The sequence below is a fragment of the Salvia splendens genome, chromosome 4 (genome assembly GCF_004379255.2).
Source record: "Salvia splendens isolate huo1 chromosome 4, SspV2, whole genome shotgun sequence".
NCBI classification, from domain to species: Eukaryota; Viridiplantae; Streptophyta; class Magnoliopsida; order Lamiales; family Lamiaceae; genus Salvia; species Salvia splendens.
The window spans coordinates 37,104,014-37,126,761 of NC_056035.1; the positions used below are offsets into that span (position 1 = coordinate 37,104,014).

General features: G+C 37.4%; 3 protein-coding genes across 5 annotated transcripts; 1 reads left to right on the forward strand and 2 right to left on the reverse strand.

Moving 5' to 3' along the window:
• Nucleotides 1–4,250: 4,250 nt before the first annotated feature.
• Nucleotides 4,251–9,710, forward strand: LOC121799806 (dihydrolipoyl dehydrogenase 2, chloroplastic). Of its 2 annotated transcripts, none has more exons than XM_042199292.1 (15): nucleotides 4,251–4,632; nucleotides 5,134–5,280; nucleotides 5,821–5,955; nucleotides 6,131–6,248; nucleotides 6,686–6,810; nucleotides 7,071–7,196; nucleotides 7,276–7,356; nucleotides 7,744–7,806; nucleotides 7,981–8,055; nucleotides 8,135–8,213; nucleotides 8,294–8,394; nucleotides 8,709–8,822; nucleotides 9,160–9,273; nucleotides 9,363–9,434; nucleotides 9,545–9,710. In XM_042199292.1, exons 1-15 carry the CDS (start codon nucleotides 4,327–4,329, stop codon nucleotides 9,590–9,592), a joined length of 1,704 nt encoding a protein of 567 aa, XP_042055226.1. In that variant the 5' UTR covers nucleotides 4,251–4,326; the 3' UTR covers nucleotides 9,593–9,710. The 2 variants fall into 2 exon arrangements, with proteins under 2 accessions (XP_042055226.1, XP_042055227.1); XM_042199293.1 differs by having other exon boundaries at nucleotides 4,571–4,695.
• A 118-nt stretch (nucleotides 9,711–9,828) lies between these two features.
• LOC121801096 (putative late blight resistance protein homolog R1A-10) lies at nucleotides 9,829–13,765 on the reverse strand. The gene is made up of 4 exons (XM_042200556.1): nucleotides 12,203–13,765; nucleotides 10,355–10,409; nucleotides 10,137–10,241; nucleotides 9,829–9,923 (listed from the first exon to the last, which is right to left on the reverse strand). The coding sequence occupies exons 1-4, from the start codon at nucleotides 13,763–13,765 to the stop codon at nucleotides 9,829–9,831; spliced, it is 1,818 nt and encodes a 605-aa protein (XP_042056490.1).
• Nucleotides 13,766–14,611: 846 nt separating this feature from the next.
• LOC121799805 (putative late blight resistance protein homolog R1A-10) lies at nucleotides 14,612–17,544 on the reverse strand. 2 transcript variants are annotated; one of them, XM_042199289.1, is made up of 2 exons: nucleotides 14,910–17,542; nucleotides 14,612–14,819 (listed from the first exon to the last, which is right to left on the reverse strand). In XM_042199289.1, exon 1 carries the CDS (start codon nucleotides 17,417–17,419, stop codon nucleotides 14,933–14,935), a length of 2,487 nt encoding a protein of 828 aa, XP_042055223.1. In that variant the 5' UTR covers nucleotides 17,420–17,542; the 3' UTR covers nucleotides 14,612–14,819; nucleotides 14,910–14,932. The 2 variants fall into 2 exon arrangements, with proteins under 2 accessions (XP_042055223.1, XP_042055225.1); XM_042199291.1 differs by lacking the exon at nucleotides 14,612–14,819 and having other exon boundaries at nucleotides 15,188–15,318; nucleotides 15,431–17,544.
• Between the last annotated feature and the right edge of the window lie 5,204 nt (nucleotides 17,545–22,748).

Genomic DNA, 22,748 nt, shown 5'->3' on the forward strand with positions numbered 1-22,748 from the left:
GACATGGAGAGTGTTATTTATTGATTTATCCGTCTCAATTTATTTACTAAAATTTTCTTAATTCTTGTGCTAAAAGAATCGTCTCAATTTAAACCGAGACGAGGGAAAAGGGGAATGATTCGTTTTTTCAGTAGATATTAATAAAAGGGATATTAGTCCCTAAATCTATAAACTATAGTAAAATATCATTAACTTAACATTTGGCTTGTAATTTCCCACAATAGACCAGTCACCATGACCATATCCGACTTACATGGCTTTTTATTATACTTGTCAAAGAACTTAAAAAATGATATAAAATATTATAAATGTTTTCACGGTTGCCCATGTAAAATAATTTTTTACCCAAAATTTCTTATTTGAGTCGAAAAACAAAATATACTTTCTCCATCTGCCATTAAACGTCGTTTTGACCCAACATGGGTTTGAAGGGATGTACTAATAGAGATTGGATTTGAAAAGTTAGTGGAATGTGAATCTTATTTTTATATATTAGCTTTATAATGAAATGTGAGGAGAATGTGTTAGTGGAATGTGAGATTCTTTACTAGAAGTAATGAATAAAAAGTAAGTGTGACGAATATTAGCAGATGGACTGAAAAGGAAACTAACGATAAGTAATGGCGGTTGGAGGAAGTAAAATTTATAGTAATACTATAAGCTAATTTTAAAATTCATAAAAAATAAATGAGACATGCAATACTAGTAAATTAGAATAGAAGGAACATATTTTTTAGTACATCAACTATCTCAAATGAGTAAATTTGGTTCGTAACATTTCATAATATCTTTTGATGTTCATTAACTATGAGTTAATATAAATTCAACTACTTTTTGGCTATTTTCAATATTTTCATGACCAAAATACCCTTAAAGCATGAAGGGCAATTCAATCTATTTATTCATCACTTTTTTCTTTCTTCTAATTTATTTAGGATTAAGTTTAATAGATCTCATACTATTATTATTAATATATATCATACCTTATTTGAATATTATGATATTACTTTCTAGTGCTAGTTAATACTTTTATATGGTTACATTATCAGTTATTTAGATAAAACAAAGATAAATATTTTATTTTAATGAATCTCGTAATTTTATTAAACTCAAAATTTAAGTTAATCCTAATATATAATCTATACTACATTGAAATAAAAATTTAATAAAGTATAAAAAATATGATTCACGAATAGTCAATGGAATAGATACGAGAACTATGAATAGTTTTCATGATGTTGTAAATGACCTAATGATAATATTAAGACGCGGCATTGTGAATTGTGATATTAAACAATTGATAGCAACTATTAATTTTTTATTTAATTAAACAATCATAGATTTAAAGTAATCATATATTCAACTAAGAATGTCATTGTCTTTTTTATTAAATTGATTATTGATAAATTCAACTAATTTTTTTAGACTACAATTACTACATAAGAGTAGATAAAATAAAATTTAGCTCTTTTAATTATTTAAGATTCTATGTATGTTAATAAATTTTAATTTATTTTTAATTATCAATTTTGTATTGCACTTAAAAATAACATATTCTATGTATAGCTTTAAGATTGAAAAATTAATATTCCATCTAATAAATTGAACTACTTTTATATACAAATATTGTGTAAGTATAATGTTTACATATATTTATATCTAAGTTATTTCACAATTAATATTAAATATAGTACAATGATTTAAAATATTACAATTAAGTAAAACTAAACGTACATAATTAATAGTAATAGAATATTAATATCATTAAGATATTTTTATTTTGAAATTAAAATTAGAGGGGACATCTTTCTTGATACATCAACTATCTCAAATTACATACTGTAATGAAAATGAGAGGATAAATAGATTGAATTGCTCTCATTGGCCTTAAGGGTACTTTGGTCATGAAAATATTGGAAATAGCAAAAAAGTAGTTGAATTGATAATAACTTATAGTTAATGAACCTTAAAAAATATTATGAAATGTTATGGACCAAATTTGCTAATTTTGAATAGTTGATGCACTAAAAAAGATCATTGGAATAAAGTATCAATTGGAGTGTTAGGTCATCCGCAACGCTGTATCTTATCCGTCTCTTAACTGTCTCATCTATTAACTATTCATGGCCCTCACTGTACTTTTCACTCCATCTCTTAACTGAGAGACAGAACCTCCAACTCTCCATCTCTTAACCATCTCTTAACTTACTATTCATTCAACTTCATTTTTTATTTTTTTTCCCAACAAATTCAATTAATAAAAAACACACTTCATTGAATAAAATAAAAATACAACTTAAAATCCTAAAAAAATACTCCCTCCGTCCCATGCTACTCGCACTTTTCATTTTAGGCCGTAAATTTGGGATTGATTTTTTTGTGTAATTAAAAAAGAATTTTAGGTGTAATGAGACATCACTTAATAAAAGAGCTCTTAACTTAAACTAACATATTAATTAAATGCATTAATTCTAACTTAAATTATAAATAGTGTAAGGACTTTGTGACGAGCCGAAAAGCAAACGTGCGAGTAGCACGGGACGGAGGGAGTACATGATTAAATTCGTGGCAAAATAAATAAATAAAAAACATAATTTAAAATACAATTTTATAGAAATTAAAAAAACTACTCCGCCGGCGAATCATCTCCCGAAGGCGGTGGCGGTGCACTCAAGCTACCTAGAGGCAGAATATCAATTTGTCTTGCCATATACTCAATTCCGGCAAGATAGGCTTGGTATTGTGGAGGCGTCATGCGGGAAGTGTCAGCCATTGTGGCGGTCAAGTACATGGACAATAGGGTGTTTGAGCCCGAGCCCGAGCTCGCCTGGCTTGATTCGCCTCGGCCCCTACCCCCTCTAGCCGCCTTGGTCCCTTGCGGCCGACGGCGCACACGGGAGGACCTCCAGGCATCGTCTGCCGTGCCCTCAACCTCCTGCGAGGCAGCCTCTTGTGCGGCGCTGCCCGAACCTCCCCCATTAGACGAGTATTGGCCACCCGCCGTGTGCTTCGTGCGCTTCGAGGTCGAGCCCGAGCTGGAACGCACACCGCCGGCCCACCTTTCCTCGTCTTTGACGGCCTTCCAGACATCGACATGTCTGAATTCTTTGTCGGCGTCGTCGAAGTAGACTCGTAAGGCCGATCTCAGAATGTCGGCTCCCGTGGCTCCGCTTTGGTAATGAGCCACTTCGTTCTTGTAGATGCCGCATATTTTTTTGACCTCCCTGTCGACTCGGTCAAAGTGAGCGCGAAGCATCTTCAATGTGCGGCGGCGGGACCCTCTTGGCTTGATCTCGTTGTAGGCCTCGATGACCTTTTCCCAGAAGCACTTCCGGGATTGTTGATTCCCGGCGATGGGATCGTACGAGACGCTAATCTAGGCGTTGTACACCACCATCGTGTCCTTGCGACTGTACGGATGCCGACCTACATCCTCATCCTCCTCGGCCGCCTCCGCCTCTTCCTCCACGGCGTCGAATGCCCTGGAGCTTCCACCGCCTCGTCCTCCTTCCGGATGGGGTTCATCCGGATAATCCTCCCAAATTTGGGATAATCCCTGTGAATACCTCGGTGCTGAGGGACAAGCGTATGCATCCACATCAAAATGGGGTGGTTGGTACCCCCCGGCGTAGACGAACCGGAACCGGAACCACCCAACACGTTGTACATGCCCCCCGTCGCCAAACGCGTTGATGTCAAACCTGCCGGAGCCGCCACCGCCAGAGTTTCCGTCGCCGGACATTTTGTGATGAGAGGTTAGATGAAAATTGGAGAGGAAATGAAGATGATTTGGAGGATTTGATGTGTATTTGTTTGTGAAATGAGGATGAAATAGGAGTATTTATAGAGTAAAAAAAATAAAAATATATAAAAAAGGAAAACGGTCGAAAAATGCTAATATTACCGTTTTCGATTATTTATTTATTTATTTAATTAAATTCGATTTTTTTTAAAAAATGATTTATTGCGTCAGCGTGACGAAGCCCACTCGCGGGCCGGCGAGACAGCCCGCGAGGTGTCTCGGCGAGACCGGGACGAGACGGGGCGCTGCAACACGTCTCGCCACCGTCTCGTCTCGGCGGGACGAGATACGAGCCACCCGCGAGACGCGTTGCGGGTGGCCTTACTCTTATAATTGTGATCACTATTCTCTCTTTTACTACGGTACATGGACAGAGTGTAGTAGCCTAGTAGGATAAAATTTCAGAGCGTTTGCCACGTCAGCATCAACGGGGTTTATGTTTATCCCCAACTGTCGAACAAGATGATTCACATCTCTCTCACACACTCGAACTTTTTCTCTCATCACAGCTACTGAGCTCCGAGATGCATGCTTCAATTTCGCCTCTGTCGACCTCCATCCTGCCGTATTCCACTCTCCGGCCACATTCGAGTTCGCGACTGTGCGGCCTCCGGAGAGAGGCGTTTGGATTTCGCTCGCCGCCGCAGTTCCGGAATCGCGGCGTCGGAGCTGTCTCAGCGAAGGCGAATTCTCGGCGGCTGTCAGTTTTCTCGGCTTCGAATTCAGCTGCGGGCAATGGAAGCAGCGCTCCGGCATCGTTCGATTATGATCTCGTCATTATTGGAGCTGGTGTCGGCGGCCATGGGGCTGCGCTGCATGCCGTGGAGAGAGTAGGAGATTTGATTTCATCTTTAGATTGTGCCTTTATGGTCGGGTGATGACTGATTTTGGTGGTTAGGGCTAAATTCGAGCTGAAAATCTGTGGTGTTAGGCTGAATTTGGAGTTTTGAGCTTCATTATTGATTACTAATATGTGGAGTTTGGTTCTCTATACCTTAACTTCCAGTTTTAGTTTATTATGACATTTGTTATTTCCATTTTGAAGTTTTTGAGCCAAAAAATTAGCTGCATTGTTGAATAATAGTAGCACATGTTATAAATAAGTTAGGCTTTTGAGTTGCATTCAATTTCATAACCGATGGATAAGCCTCTATTCTCCTGTGTGGTTTTCAACCTTTGAGCCTTAGTTGAATCATGTGCGGATTGAGTTTGAACATCACTTGGATCTTCACTTAGCTTACCATGAAATATTACTTCCAATCTTTATAATTTTATCTCTCTATAGATGTATAGTTGTAATAAAACCTCAAGAATTCCATGGTTACTTTCAGGGTCTCAAAACAGCTATTATTGAGGGCGATGTGATGGGTGGAACTTGTGTAAATCGAGGGTGTGTTCCTTCTAAAGCCCTACTAGCAGTAAGTGGTAGGATGCGTGAACTTCAAGATGAGCATCATCTGAAAGCTTTAGGTTTGCAGGTATTTCCTTTACTCTTTAGATTGAAAATTTTCCTTTACTCTTTAGATTGATAATCAAAATCACAAATTCAATAGTTTCATTCAGAAGTTGTGGAACTTTATTTGATACCTCACCATAAGTCTTTAAAAATCTATTTGTGGGAATAACAGCTGACTTTGTTCTAGATTATTACAATTGTGGACAGTGTTTATTACTACTAGTACTACCTTTCATATGTAGTTCAAATTACTCACCAGACGCCTATCTGTACTTGTTTGTCTGTAAAATGAGTTGAGACTGGCCATCTAGTCCCTGGAACAATGATTACCATAAGGAGTTAGTGGTTGAAGTTTGTGTTGAAATTAGATTATTCTTCACACTTGATGCTGAAATCGCTCTTAGCTCGTAATTTGTTGGGTCTTATTTTTCATTGTATCGTAGTTACTACAGTGACATTCATTTGACTGTACCAATACTTCCAAAGATTTATTACGCCTCTATAGTTCCTTGAAACTGCGTCATAACTCGGGTCTTTTTTTCTTTCCGGCCTCTAATTATAGGTTGCTGCTGCCGGGTATGACAGACAGGCAGTCGCTGACCATGCTAATAATCTTGCTTCAAAAATCCGTGGTAATTTGACTAATTCACTGAAAGCACTTGGCGTGGACATTTTAACAGGATTTGGCACCATAGTGGTATGCTCTAATTGTTATCCTTTAATATGTATATAAATATCGACTGAAAACTATTCTCTTATTCTAGATAAATTGGAGGACATGTAACTGATGGGACTGCTTATTCAGTTTGAATCTTCCATAATGAGGACCGAGTTCGTATGATTCACTCTAGAAATCTCTTTAATTATTTCAGGGCCCTCAGAAAGTCAAATATGGGAAAATTGGTTCATCTGACAATGTGGTTACTGCAAAGGACATAATTATTGCCACGGGGTCAGTTCCTTTTGTTCCTAGAGGAATTGAAGTTGATGGTAGATACTCTCTCCATTTAATTACTATTTTGATATCCACACTCCCTTACAGATCTTTTGTCTATCTAACATTTATTGATGCCTTAGGAATGCATTATCTGATACTTGTATCTTTATCACTTGCTCATTGTCTATTTTTTTGTCAACTGAAAATGCTGTAACCTGCACACACTTATGCAACAGCGTGCTGTATAGATCTTCCTGGCATACTGTATATGTAATCCATGTTTTTCTTATGGATCTGAATGGTGCCGTAGTTGAGGGAGAATGAGAGAAGAAAAATAGATTAGTGAAAAATGAGGTCATGTTTTCTCCTTTTCTTTTTGTCCTCTGTTTTTTGGAGCATTATATGTCTATAGGTGATATCTCTATCATTCTCTTTAAACATTTGATCGGTATCAAATAACCTGATGCATCCTAGTATCCCTAATCTGCAGGGAAGACGGTAATAACCAGTGATCATGCCCTTAAATTGGAATTTGTTCCTGATTGGATCGCCATAGTTGGAAGTGGTTACATTGGGCTTGAGTTCAGTGATGTATACACTGCTCTTGGTAGTGAGGTAATGGCAAAAAAAATGCATTCTTCTCTGAGTTCTTTCAAGCCTGATAAAGGGTAGTTTAAAATTTGTTTCCCAAACTAAAAAATTTCTATTTTGGTGAGAATTTGTAAGAATGTGAGAAATAGATAATAAAACCCAGTTCCTATTCTTGTCAACACCTTAACCTTTTTTTGGACAAACTCAAAAGTCTTGCTAAGACAAGATCCCCTACCAGAGATGGAGATGCTCCTTCACGCAACTAATTATGCAATGTTATATAGGTTACATTTATTGAAGCTATGGATCAACTTATGCCCGGATTTGATCCAGAGATAGGCAAGCTTGCTCAACGAGTTTTGATAAATCCACGAAAAATTGACTATCACACCGGAGTATTTGCTACCAAGGTACAGAATTGTTTCTTATTTTGCACATAGCTTCCTCTAAAGCATACTGATATTTTTTTTACTCCGGTACTTTTGAAAGATAACTCCTGCAAAAGATGGGAAGCCAGTGACTATTGAGCTTATTGATGCGAAGACAAAAGAACCAAAAGATACATTGGAGGTGACAAATACTTTTCCTGGTTACCATCTTCCATGCATTCCTATAAACTAACGAATGTACAACCTGGGACTTGCCGCCTCTTTCACCAAACAATATCAGAAAGAAAGTAAAAAAGTTCACCAGTACTCAAGTTTAAACAGTAACCAACTGAGCCAAAGAAAATTTGAATTTCCTCCGATATACATGTTTTACATAGAAATCTAATGATTTGCTACTAGAGCATTCGATTATGAAATATTGTTCTATCTGGATGGTTACACGAGGATATTTGAGCTAACAGACAAAGAAAATAGTTATATCTGTCATCTAAAAGCGATTTCCGCCATTTCATGCAAAAGTAATGTGAGATATGAACCATTTGTGAGCAAGTAACACTGTTTGATGTAGGTCGATGCAGCCTTAATTGCAACCGGAAGGGCTCCATTCACAAAAGGCCTTGGACTGGAGAATGTAAGTATTAACCTATCTTAGTACTATAAATTTGTTATCAAACCAACTTACAGTCCTCGTATTATGGTTCAGTTTCTCATACACTGTGCATTGTTTTCAGTGCACTGAATGAATTTTCACTTTATCAGTCTAAAAGTATAAAAGACGGTCTGGTCTGTCTTCACATGACTGCAGATTAATGTGGAGACACAAAGAGGATTTGTTCCTGTTGATGAGCGCATGAGAGTGATTGACGCAGATGGAAACCTGGTTAGTTGGCCATGTATTTGTCACTAGAAACTGTTTACGACAACCTCTATTGTGTTTGACACAACACTTATGCCAATAGATCCCACACTTGTACTGCATTGGTGATGCAAATGGTAAATTGATGCTCGCCCATACAGCAAGCGCTCAAGGAATTTCTGGTTTGTGATTGCACTTAATTAAATCAGTATGTGAGCTTATATTTTATTTAACATGTTTCTTGTAATATTTTTTCTAACAGTTGTCGAACAACTTACTGGAAATGATCACGTGCTTAACCATTTAAGCATTCCAGCAGCCTGTTTCACTCATCCCGAGATCAGTATGGTTGGACTGACCGAGGTAAATTTGTTTCATGACTCACATAGGACTTGAATTGGATTAACTCTCAATTTAACTTATTACACGAGCCACTTTCTAGGGACTGCACACTATAATTACAATTATTTCATTTTTAAAAGTAAAAACCTGCGTAGTATCACTAAATTCTCCATAAAATTTAAAGTGGCACAGTGGATTTCCTAAACTCTGCATAACATTTGTGGATAGGATTTTGCCTGTATGTGCCTACTCAATCACTACTCGGTTGTAAGATTTCATTGTTGATTTTATAATATGCTTATATGTTCCTAAATCTCAATTGTTTTACTTTGCAGCCTCAAGCAAGGGAAAAGGCTGAAAATCAGGGGTTTGAAATAAGTATTGCCAAAACGAGTTTCAAGGCCAACACCAAGGCCTTGGCTGAAAACGAAGGGGAAGGGCTCGCAAAGGTCTGTCTCCTTTATCTTCTTTTTGCTTCTATACAAACATGTGAAAACGTTACACGAGTTGTGGCAGTTAGCATGCATTTGATTGATGGATGTTAGAAAATCTACTTCATGAGAATCAAGGAAAAAACAGACCAAAGTTCCTTGTCTGAAAGGAAAAAAATAGCATCATTTGAAGCAAGAAACCCATCTTCATTTGTCTTCCATGACCTATAATAGTCATTTGTTGCATTCTGTTATATGTATACAACATCTTCCTTAACCCTCATATATCACAATTTTGATTTTTTACTTTTCTGCATATCATGAAATTTCTTGGATATGCTTTTTTTTTTTGCAGTTGATATACAGACCTGACACTGGTGAAATTCTTGGCGTTCACATTTTTGGGATGCACGCTGCAGACCTCATACACGAAGCATCTAATGCTATTGCACTAGGAACCAGAGTTCAGGTATGGGAATGCTCAAAGTCAGCAATCTTGAAAAGTCTAACATGGAAGTATTGGAATATCACTTATGTTTGTACATTGATACCTCACAGGACATAAAGTTTGCCGTTCATGCACACCCAACATTATCCGAAGTTCTTGACGAGCTATATAAATCAGCAAAGGTAAGCTTATGAGATTTTGGGATCCAATTATTATCATTGAACACAAACAAACTCACAAATATTGCATATATGTACTAAAAAACTTTCTTCACTGAAATCCCATGGTGCAGGTAAACTCCCATAATAATAAGCCAGCTAGTGAACCAGTCGCTGTATAACCACTTATCGCTGTATAGAACCCTCATTCTTGTAAGAGATTTGTGAATGTCACTGTATAGGATCTTCGTTCTTGTAAGGGATTTTTTAGCTATTACAAATGAGCAGGGAGTTTTTAAATCCTCCAATGATTATGAAAGTTTCAGAAAGACAACAGGCATTGATGCTAGCGGAACAGCTGTGTTTGGTTTGCAAAAACTCTTCAATTCGAGCATTCACTCCTCGAGGTACGCATCTTCTAATCTGGTATAATATCATCATTTGGTTGATAAAAGAAGTTCTCATTGATCCCATGATCAAATGAGGCAGTAACAGTCTCTACACTGAAAGATTCTGAATATTCGATCAAAGAGCTTAAACAGAGGAATAAGGCAGAGAAACAATCCTTTGCAATGAAGTATAAAGGCATAAGAAACTGAACAACCTGACAACGTTGATCCTCTTACGAGGCCGCTTACAAAACAACACTCGACACTCTCCTTCTAACCTCCAGAGAGTGTTTAACCACACCCATAGACCCTCAAAATCTGAAATTCATTATCCAACCAAATCGTTCCCTAGAAGCAATAATAGCTGTGTTGGAATTCAAGATCAATTTGCTACATATTCTGAAATTCTCAATCTTAAAATTTGCCCAAGGAAAATAGTTTGCTGCAAGGCATTAAATTCAAGATCAATTTATAACAACCAATAACAAAAAACAATCAGCAACTAAAATCCCAAAAATAGTTCTGGACAACTAAAATTCCACAAATAGCTAGCACCCTTTGCATCTTCTCTCTCTCTGATCTCTTGCTCGCTCACAAACACCAGCAAAACCTGCAGCAATACAACCTAAATCAAGTCAATTTTTGCATTAATTCAAGCTTTCTTAGAGAAGATGAAAATTCACCCAACAAATTATAACACAAGCTGAAAACAGTAGTAACAAGCAAGAAACATTGGTAGGGATAACGAGATGTTTAAGAGCATATTGCAAGCAATGTAACAAAGGCAGAAACTGAAAAACACGGGCAGATTGCTATCAGATTAACGAAAAACTACATACTAATACATAGCTAGATAAGTCTTAACAAAAATAAATCTATACACATTTGATTATACTACATATATTCAGCTCAAACTATTAGAAATGAACCACATAGATTGACAAAATTTAAGAGATTTTAACACGCCCCCGTATGTGTGGGGTGGAATGACACATTGGACTTTCTTCACAAGGGTAGGCAAGACAAGAGATAAAGAGGTAAAATTCATCATTTGGGCTCTGCTATGATACCCTATTAGAAATGAGCCACGTACCCCCTTAAAAGACCTCATAAGGGAGAGGGTTGTCCACTCTTATATAGATTCAATTTGATCTTCATCAAGTCGATGTGAGACAAAATTTAAAAGATTTTAACACAAACCAAGAGTGATTCTTGCGTTTGGTTGAAAATATACAAATTGTTACACCATACAAACGACATACTTACATCACAAGTTGTAATAAAAAAAATAAGTATACAAACGATGTAAGGGCGAAAAGGATAGTAAGGAGCAAATAGTATAGTAACAAATGGAGCATATATATTTACCTTTTGGGTTCTAACGTATATACAATTTGAGGTCGTAGTTCCCGTACTCTTCTTGCTGCACCTTTAAAATTTTTTGTGCCGAGGCCACTATAGAAGTGCCACATTCATAGATATGAATTCGTTGGAGAGCTGGGATATCTCCCATGGCGTTAGGGATTTCCTCTAGCTTATAGCAGCCGAATACAAACAACTCCCGGAGTTTAGGGAAGTTGGTCGCATCGGCTTTCCAGTGCACCAGATTTAAGGATTCTAACTGTAGGAACAACAGTGAGCAAAATTCATCTACTTCTGTCGCCTCCCATTCTTCCTCTGCCTCTCCCTCTCTTTCAAATACACATTTAAGTATTCTCAGCACTTCCAGATTCGGTAGTGTACACAGAGTTGTGAACAAACTCCTAAATACTACACAACTAGCAAGATTTAACTTTCTAAGATTAGATGGAAATTTGAGTTTGTGCAGAAAACAGATACCATCTTTATCCAATTTAGATTGGCAATGCAATATTTCGAGCTTGTGAAGATGGCTAAGATCAACTTCAATGTTTGGTGAGTCTTCATAATGGATTCCCAACTTTATGATATTTCGAATTGCTTCAAAAAAGCCACTACTAATCAGGTTAGGAGTTACCCACACAGTGAAAAGAGTCTGCGGCTTCTTGAGATCAAATTTTATCTTCCTGATTTTGAATAGTGTCCACGCAAACCTAACGTGTATTAGCTCATAAATATCCCATAAAGCAGATGGCACATAGGGCATAAAGTGTGGACAAATCAAGGTTTGCAGATTATGCAATCTTGATATTCCATCAGGTAGCAGTTGATAGCTAAGTAGAGTAAGTTCACAAGTTGTAATATTTCTTTTGGGAACTCCTCCAATAACGTACCCATTAAATCGAGCACCCTAACTAATCTTAATATGCGAAAAACAGGAGATATATTAATCTGATCATTAGTGCATATAAAAGATCGGGTAAGTGACATTAGTGGTGGTGAAGCACACACATCTTCCATGTCATATGATGACTCAACACTTACACGTCGCATCGAATCCTTAACGTGTAAAAACTTCTCCTCTTTAGCATTCCTTATGCATAAATCCCTCAAAAGATCATGGATTGAGTAAGTCAATGATTTCCCATTAGACTTTTTTCGTGTAACCAAAAGTAGATTCCTCTCCACGAGAACTTTTAAGTAATCCTTAGCCTCTTCCTCCAAACTCTTATCACCATTAGATTTCACAAATCCGTTAGCTATCCATAGACTCGTAAGTTTAGATCCCTTAATCTCATGATCTTCAGGAAAAACTCCCATATATAAGAAACATGGTTTCAAGCAAATGGGTAAGTGGTTATAACTCAAGGATAATACATTGGAGAATTGCTCATTTGATTCAACAATGGAAGCTTTCACATCTGTTGAAAATTGTTCCCATACATCTCTTGGTCTTTGGACCTTTGACAACAACCCTCCAATCACATGAAGGGCTAGAGGAAGCCCACCGCAATCACTCGCAATCTTAGTTCCTTTCTCTTGTAATTCAAGAGGGCAATCCTCTTCTCCAAATACAGTTTGGCGAAGTAGATCCCAACTTGCTGACATATTAAGCAATTGCAGGTTATGATGCAAACTCTTGGAGTTTACAATGTGTTGGGCTACATTAGATTCCCTAGTGGTGATCACAATTCGACTCCCGTTATTGTTGTCTGGAAAATACATCCTTATCTCATCCCATAACTTGTTACTCCATATATCATCTAACACAATCATGTATCTGCGCCCGAACAACCTCTTATACAATATATCTTTCAACTCATTTTCATTACATTCATTTAGTTCAGCATCAATCTTTTCGTTTTGGCGACGAAGAAGACTTAATAGAATATCTCGTATATTGGGAAGTTGTGAAATTGCAGCCCAGCCACGATAATCAAAGTGAGTAGTGATGAGCGGATCGTCATAAAGACTTAAAGCAAGAGTGGACTTACCAATCCCACCCATCCCAGTAATGGGAATGATCTCCAGCTTGCTCTGCATGTTTGTAAGCCGATCCTTCAACTTCAACAGATCTGCATCAACTCCCACCAAATTGTTCTTGGAGCTTGACAAAGCCGGCATCTTCTTTTCCACCACCTCCGCGAGGTTTATAGATTCAAGTTGTTGGGCTGCTTGCTGCACTTCACCATGTGAGAAAGAAGCACCACTTAACATGGTGTTCCTCGTCTCCTTGAGCTTCAAGACTTGTTCCATTGCCAAATCCAGATCTTTAGTTACTTGCTGCAGATCTGATGTGGGAAAGGCCAAGCTCACGCGGTTGGAAACCACTTGCTCAAACTTAGTAATCCGGTCTTGCATAAGTTTTGAAGAAACAATTCTTGTTTCAATAATATCTTCTGTTTTATATGAAATGTCTCTGATTTGGCTCTCCAAATTACTTGGTATATTGGTGAGTGAAGACTTTTCAAGAATCTGTAGCAGAGATTCAGCCTTTTGGAGTAGGGATTGGAGTTGTGGTTTGTTGCGATCAACATTCCAAAGTGATTGGTGAGGATTAAGTATTCCTTCAAGGATGGTGATGAGCGATTGAAGATTGTATGCCATTTTTCAAAACTCTCTTTCTCACAAACAAAACACAGCAAGAAAGAAAGATTGTTGCAAACACTCAAAAAAGAAAAAAAAGTGATGAAACTAAACATCACAGCTGCAACAAACTTGTTGATCAATTGAAATTTCTGGCAGCCAGCTCAATGTTGACCTCGAGCATATAATACAACTTTTTTAATCTTGTTAATATATTGGACAGTTGGCAATTAGTTTATTACGATAAGGATGCTATACTTCTAATGATATGCCTTGAACCTCTCCAAGATTGCATTGTTTAGTAGTTGCATCAATTATAATCTCTTGTAAGAAATTACACTACTTGTTAAATTAATTGTGTTGAGATATTTGTCATACATGGCTTTAATTGCAGCTTTATGATATTTGGAATGATTTCAAAGAAATCAACAGTTAAGGAGTTATTATAACATAGTAGAGCGTTTGCAGAGCAGCTTCTTACGAACAAAATTTACCTTGCATCGCTCTTGAATAAAACTAACCTGCGATGTATTAACTCAGACGTCTCCCGAATTTCAGTTGGCAATATGTTGTTTTGAAATCTAGGATTGCAGACATCCATGGGTTTGTCAGTCATAGGAGTGAAAGTTCGAATTGAAGAGTTGTTGCAAACCAACACAGCTGTTCTGATAGCATCATTTGATAATATCATCATTTGTTTGATAATAGAAATTCTCATTGATCCCATTATCAAATGAGGCGATAACCGTCTCTACTCTGACCAAAAGTGTAGATAACTGTATACAACACTGAAAGATTCCAAATATTCGATCAAAGAACTTAAACGGAGGAATAAGGCACAGAAACAATCCTTTGCAGAATGAAATATTAAGGCAGAAGAAACTGAACAACGCATTGATCCCCTTTTGAGGCTGCTTACAGACTCAACACTCGAATATAACTAAACTGACGGGCTGCAGACATCATCTCGCCAGTGCATTTGAGAAGTAGGTACCGTAGAGGGCTGAACACAAGCGGCGCCCAACTCCCTACTTTCCAGTATGCGGTCTTTGGTATCGAGAACTTCATAAATGGTCTTGAAGTTGATCATGAAGTAGTGGAAATGGTCAGATGAGATTTATATGGAAACAGAACGCATGAATAAATGAATGAACTTGGGTTTTACCTTTTTGGCAGTGTGATCACGTGTCATATGATACAAAGTTTGAGGTCGTTATTTCCACTATCTTCATGCTGCACCTTCTGAATTTGTTGTGCTGAGGCCACAACAGAAGTGGTGCATTCATACAATTCAATGAGTTGGAGCGTTGGGATTTCTTCAAAGCCGCTAGGGATTTCCTCTAGTTTCCCACAGTAATTTACACACAGGTGGCGGAGTCTAGGGAAGTTGGTGCAATCAGCTTTCCAACGCTCAAGAGTCAGTTCTTGAAGAGTTAGAAACTGGAGTGAGCAGAACTCGTCTTCATCTTCTGCCACCCACTCTTCATCACTTGTTCCCGCCTCACTTACAAACTTGCATTCACATATCTTGAGCACCTCCAGCTTATGTAGCGCACACAGAGCCTTCAACACTCCTGGATTTATTTCATAGTTAACCAGAATTAGTTTTTTGATATTACAAGGAAAGCTTACTCTGGGAAGACAATCCGAACAATCTGGAAAGGTTCTAGATGTGCAACTTAGTACTTTGAGCTCCTGAAGATGGCTAAGATCAATTTCCGTGGATGTTTTCTCGTCAGTAACAATTCCCAACTTTTTGATATTAGGAATAGTTTTGAAGAAACCTCTCCTATATACTGAATCAGGTACAAACACACTTGATATCATTTGCACCTTCACCAGAACACTGTGTTTCAGTTCCACATCGTTAAGCAACTCGAATCCTTTCACATTGAGATTTCTCAACTCCGAGAGCTGCCATAGCTCAGATGGCACATCAATCCCCAATGAGCGAGTAATCAAGGTTTGCAAATAGCACAATCTTGATATTCCACTAGGTATTCTTGCATTGCAGCTGAAAGCTAAGAAGCGTAGGTTGGCGAATTCAAATATTTCTCTTGGGAATGCTGCGAACCACATATCCATTACATCCAACACCCTTAGCAATCTTAATGTGAAAAAGGCGCCAGATGGAAGCTCACGACAACCAATGCCTATAAAAGATCGAGCAGGTGACATGGACTCTGCCGAAGCATTAAAATCTTCCATTCCATGTGATGCTTGAACACTCACGCGGCATGGGTTAGAGAATGTGACCTTGCGGCCTTTCTGGACATGTAGAAACTTATCTTCATCGGATATCATAATGCATAGATCTCTCAACATATCATGCATGCTGTAACTCTTTGGTTTTCCATACTTGTATTCTCTAACCAAAAACAGATTTCTCTCTACCAAATCGTGCAGGAAGTCCTCCGCCTCTTTCTCCAAACTTCTGTTACAATTTGATTTCACAAATCCTTCTGCCAACCACATACGTATGAGCCTGGAGCCCTTAATCCTGTAGTCCTCAGGGAAAGCTCCCATGTATAGGAAACATGGTTTCAAGTGATTTGGTAAGTGGTTATAACTTAAAGACAATATACTGTTGAATTGCTCGTCTGTTTTTGCAATTGCAGCTGTTACGTCATTAGCAATTTTCTCCCAAACATCTCTTGATCTTTCGACCTTTGACAAGAGCCCTCCAATCACATGAATGGCAAGAGGAAGCCCATGACAACCACTAACAATCTTTGTTCCTATCCCTTTTAATTCATGAGGACACTCCTTTTCTCCAAACACAATTCGGCGAAGTAAATCCCAACTTACAGACTCGCTTAGCACCTCCACCTTATGCTGCTTTGTGCCTGCGAAATTTGCTACACCTGATTCCCTAGCAGTGATCACAATTCGACTCCCGTTATTGTTGTCTGGGAAGTAGTTCCTCATCTCGTACCAAAATTTGGTGCTCCATATATCATCCAATACGATCATATATCTTTTACCAAACAAACTCTGATGCAAAATAACTTTTAACTCATCACTTCCCTTTCCAGAATGTTTATCAAAATCTTTTCCAATTATGCAACGAAGAAGGCTAGCTAAAATCTCTCGCATATTATAATCTTGTGAAATCGTGGCCCAAGCACAAGCAAAGCAAGAAACAATGGATGGATCTTCATAAAGTTTTTGAGCTAGAGTTGTTTTACCAATGCCAGCCATTCCAACGATGGGGACGATCTCCAGTTTGCTCTGATTTGCGAACAGCCAATCCGTCAACAGCTTCAGATCTGCATCAACTCCGACCACAATGCTTTTTGCACTCGTGGAAGAAGCACCACTTCGTGAACTGACCTTCCGTGTCTTCTTATCGTCCCCGTCCATGAGCTTCGCCACTTGATCCGTTATATAGTCAATTTCTTGAGTTACTTGTTGTAGCTCTTGTGTGATATAAGAAAAGTGCAGAATCATATGTGATTCAATGATGTCTTCTGCTTTACGTGAAACTTCTCGAATTTTTCTCTCCAAACTTTTCATAATTGGGAGTGAATGTTTTTCAAGATTCTCCTGCAGATTAGAAGCTTTTTGAAGAAGAGATTTGAGTTGTGGTTTGTAGTAATGCAAAATCCAGTCGCTTTCTTTAGAACCAAGGCTTTGTTCAATGATGGTGAGGAGGGATTGAAGATTGTAGGCCATTTTCAGATCTCTTTCTCACTCACAATTACAAACACAGGAAAAATTGGGGCAAAAACAACAATAGGCTACAACAAATTAGCTGCAGTGGGAGGACTTCATTGATTATTTTGACAGGTTGCCATACTTTGACTTAGAGTAATATATATATCTGGATTTGCTAATATAAATATTTTGTTCAGTTACACACACAATTACACTTTTATTGCTCAATTAAAACTCCGACAGCTAGATCAGTGTTGACTCTGAGCAAATAAACAAGTGATTTGATAATGAAATGGTGATTAGTTGGCTATAATTTTATTAGAGCATCTCCAATGGCGGACGTCCGGTCGGACATCCGCGACGGGCGACCGGGACGTCCGCTATTGTAACGAAGGCACTCGGATACGGATGTCCCGTATGGACGTCGCATGTCCTCGGACGTCCGGGCGACGGGCGGGCGGACGTCCGCCATTGTGGCATGGGTCGGACGTCCGGTATTTATTTTTTTTTTTTAAAACTCTATATATACGGTCGGACGTCCGGTATTTATATGACTATGTATTTTTTTCTTTTTTGTATGACTATGTATTTTTTTCTTTTTTATTATGTAATTTTCCCGTATTCCGTGTCAAAATTACAATTCCGTTACGTAATTAAATAATTGTGATTTTTTTAATTGCGGGAAGTCCTAGTGGGAAGGACGATGGGAAGAGCGGATTGTGCAGGGGAAGTCCTAGTGACGTGTCAGTGGGATGAGAAGTTCGAGTGACGTGGCAGGAGGTGTTTTTGGGAAGTCCTAGTGGATGTCCGAGTGGGACATCCGTACATTGGAGATGCTCTTAGGGTGGTTGTACTCTGCACAAGATTCATACGTTTATTTTACATGGGGCATCAATTACAATTATGATCCTGAAAAGAAGGCGTTCAATGTTTTTTTCCAGAAGGATGCAACAACGCATTAATTAACATGTAAGCTGATATCTTTACATATTTTTAGAAACAAAAAACCCAATTTTGATGAGAAAATATTCAGTGATTCATCCACATCAAAGTGGCAAAATAGGTGGTGCGACCAACTAATGAATTTTTGACAAATGGAAGTAATAAAGGAGTCCACCTCCACTAGACATGCACACTTGTAAAGTTATTTTTTGAAGATATTCATTAGACTATTTTCATTAAAAACTACTTAATCTTTAAATATGGAAAATCAATAGCTCTTAAGTATAATATACTATGTACATACTTTTAAATAAAAAATTTATTTTCGTATTAAGCTCCTGACTCCATGTATAATTGTTTATATGCGTTAAAAAAATAAAATTATTGTCATGCTTTTTTATTTGTGCTGATTTTTTAATTATATATGTACTTATCCCCATAAATTTTAAAAATAATAGTATCAATTATTTATTATATGATTATCTGTGTAGAGTTTTCAATTATGTAATCATCACAGTAAAATTTTATACAATACTAACAAAGTGTATGGTTATAATTTTTATTGCGGCTAAAAAAGAGATGAGTATTATTATTAGTAGTAATTTAAGTATGCAATATATTATATACAGGAGGCGACTAACATTTTATGGCTATAATTTTTTTTTCTTATGTACTTATGTATATAAATTTATATATAATTGAAAATTCTTCAAAAATAAAAAGTATAGCCATTATTTCATTTTTCTATCTTCTTTTTCACAATCATGTAAACGATTGTATTATGCCTATATTTAAGTATGGACAAAAACATAACGTTAATATGAAAATACACATTGTATTATGCCTATATTTAAGTATGGACAAAAATATAATGTTAATATAGTATTTAATTATCATGCAATTTTCCATATAATTAGTCTAATGAATATCTTCTAAAATTAACTGCACTAAATTTCAAGTGTAGTTGGATGTGGTTCTCCATTTGTCAAATATTCATTGGTTGGACACACCACATATTAATCCACTGTAGATTTTGTTTTGTAGATGAGGATCTGTTACTCCGCTTATTTCAATAGATAACCATCTAATGCTGTTTCATCAGGAGGAATGCTCAAAGTTAGCAAAATATTGAAAGTATTGGAATATCAATGTTTGTACATTGGTACCTCAAAGGACATAAATAAAAAATGAGACTAATTTTGGTGAAGGGATGAAAATGGAACTATTTTTCATTGATGAAGGAAGCAATAACTAATACAGTAAAATCCAATAATGCATATCAATATCAATACTATACTTGGGCTGTCGAAACAGCCTTGTGGGCAAGGGTGGAGTGGAAACCAACGACCAATGTGACTATATTCATGTTTGAGAACATGAGTCAAAGTGTAGATCAAGCAACGAGAGCAGTGTTTGATGGAGGATAGTTGGTGGAATAGTGGCAATGCCGAGTGGTTCCGATTGGGGCAGTGGCTGCAGACCTTGCTTCCAGTTCAGTTGAATTGGATATTTGCTCAGGTCAGGAAAGTTGTTTTTTTAGAAAAGTTGAAATAGGAATTATCAAGCTAAGCCAAATTCACTTTCGCAATTTTAACATATTATTCTACAAATTGACAATATCACTACCAAAAGACGCTCATTAGTGACGGAATTAGTGACGCAACCGACAACTCAAGAACTTCTTACAGATATATGACTTGAAAGCGTCAGTCGCTGATTAGTGACAGATAATTCCGTCACTAACGCGAAACTTACCATGCCAGCCGCTACGTTGAGGGGCACGCTAGAATGCTTGTCAACATTGAAGCTGCTTATGATTATCAACCTTCCTGCAACTTAGCATGCATGGAATCTCCAGCTCAATGTCTCAATCAAAACCGCAAGGATTTCATGGCTCACGCTGCATAATATTCTATGTGGTCGACACCACAAGCTCAAAGATTGGCAAAGCGTTATCCATATTCATTTGTAATGTATTGTCTGCATTCGGTTTTGTCATCTTGTTGGCTAGGTTTTGAGTTAATCACGTTGTGGCATCATCCATTCGCTGAATTTAAGGAGACATTAGTGAGTTTGATACTCATGCAATAATATACAATCCTTCTTTGTTTTAGAATTTGTTTTCTTCTATTTAGACTTCAGATGGACAACATTTAATTCTAAGTTATTGTAATAACATACGTTAATAGGAATGATATGCTACATACCTTATGTGAGCATCTGTTAAGGACACAACAACATCAAACAACGATGCGGCAGACGATCACACAGCAGAGCAGTAGGTCGAAAGACAACAACCAAATCAGGAGGAAGAGCAGCCGGTACCCGACACCGAGGAGCAGCCGGCGATAGTGGAGAAGAGCACAACGACGACAAGAGAGTTGAGGCTGAGAGACAAGCTCAAAACGCCGGCCAAGTTCAAGAATTACAAAGCCAAGTAGCCGAACATAGCAGCAGCGTCTTTTTATGTTTTTCAATGTTATTTTTGATATTTCCTTTTATTTTGAATTATTAATGTAATTTCTTGAGTCGGGCCAAAACTATAAGGCCCCGTTCAGGTTTTCTTCGTTGGTTCTTTCTCGGATGTCTAGGCTAAGTCGAACCAACCCTAGGGTCCTAGAATTATACTCCTCCCGTCCCACAAAAATATGTGCACTTTCCATTTTCGTCCGTTCCACAAAAATATGTGCATTCCATTTTTAGAAAGTTATATCAATTAAATAATATAGGTCCCACTATCTACTAACACTACTTTAACTACCATTCTCTTCCTCTCTCTTACTTTACCATACATTTCTCCTCCTCTCTCTTACTTTACCGATTTTGTCTTAATTTGCGTGCCATATCCAATGCTCATATTTTTATGGGACGGAGAGAGTATAAATAGGCTATTTCATCATTAATCCTTTTTTATGAATGAAGTATTTTGCGTAAAACCTATCGTGTTTAACAAGTTTCACACTCCAAAGCTGCCGACGGAACTCGAGTTTCGCGTTCATTACTATTATTCTTCACGAGATCTCAATTCCCAAATCGTTACGGAAGACGTCTGTAACATCATCACTCTTGTTTGACGCATGTTTAGCGTTGATAATTTAGTTTTATATATTTAATTTAATTCTAATACATTAAAAAATGTTATTGAAATTTCTAATTTCACAATTTCATAAAAATCAAAGCTCGATTTGCTCATTTTCTTTATGATTTCAAATAAATTAATAAAATAATACATCGAGCTTTGATATTTATGAATTTTTTGAAATTAAAAATTGCCATAATATTTTGTAATGTATTAGAATTAAACTACATATATAAATCAAAACGAACAACGCTAAACATGCGTCAAACGAGAGTGATGCTCAAACCTAAAAGAATATTCTCCACTCACTTATTTTATACTTTCAATCATACAAATACTACCTCCGTATTTTAAAAATGGCAACTATTCCCATTTTAGTTTGTCTCTTAAAAATACTCCCTCTTGCAAAAAAAAATCGTCTCATTTGTGGACGACACGAATTTTAATGAGAAATCAGTAAAGTAAGAGAGGGGAGGAGAGAAAGTGAATAAAGTAAGAGAGGGGGAGAGAAAGTAGGTAAAGTTAGGGGTGTCGAAACGGGTACCCGCGGGTACCCGTACCCGGAGAACCGGGTACCCGTACCCGTTTGTAGCCAAAATCTTTGTCCCGTTACCCGACCCGCACAGTGACGGGTACCCGCCTTGTCGGGTACGGGATACCCGTACCCGACAGGTGGGTACCCGACCCGTTTAAAATATATTCATCACGATGTCCTAAAAATCATTCAGATTCGAATTCGCCCAAACACTTACCCTACCTCATTCAAAACTGAAATTCAAAGTTAGCACCAACAACTTCTCACTAATAATATTACCCAATCAATCAATATATACAGAACACCGAGGTTCATAACACATATTATAGTTTCCCATGATATATTCTTATATTAACAGAATAGTATCAATTGCTGACAACCAACTCACCATGCACCAGCTTGATAAAAAATTAATTTACCAAATACTCATCCAGCACATAGGTTACGTGTTATAATTCTAAAACTCATTCCCAAATACTTGCCACCTAAATCTATATTTTAATGCATAAAGAGGTTGCATGAAAGAGTATGCAATATTTTGTAAACACAGAACAAAATCTTGTTTCAGTTTTAATAATTTCCAACGCAGTTTCTTAGGAATTGGGGCAGCAATCTGGAAGTTATTGACTTGAGCCCTTACCTTCTTTGCGGCAGGGGTCGGTGGCTGATGTGGGTGGTGGCGGGCGGCGGGCGGCGGGTGGCGGCGCGGGTGTGAAGAGCAGACAATTTAGGGTAATGGACAAAAGACGTCAGAGTTAATCCTAAAACGTGTATTAATTAAAATTACGGTA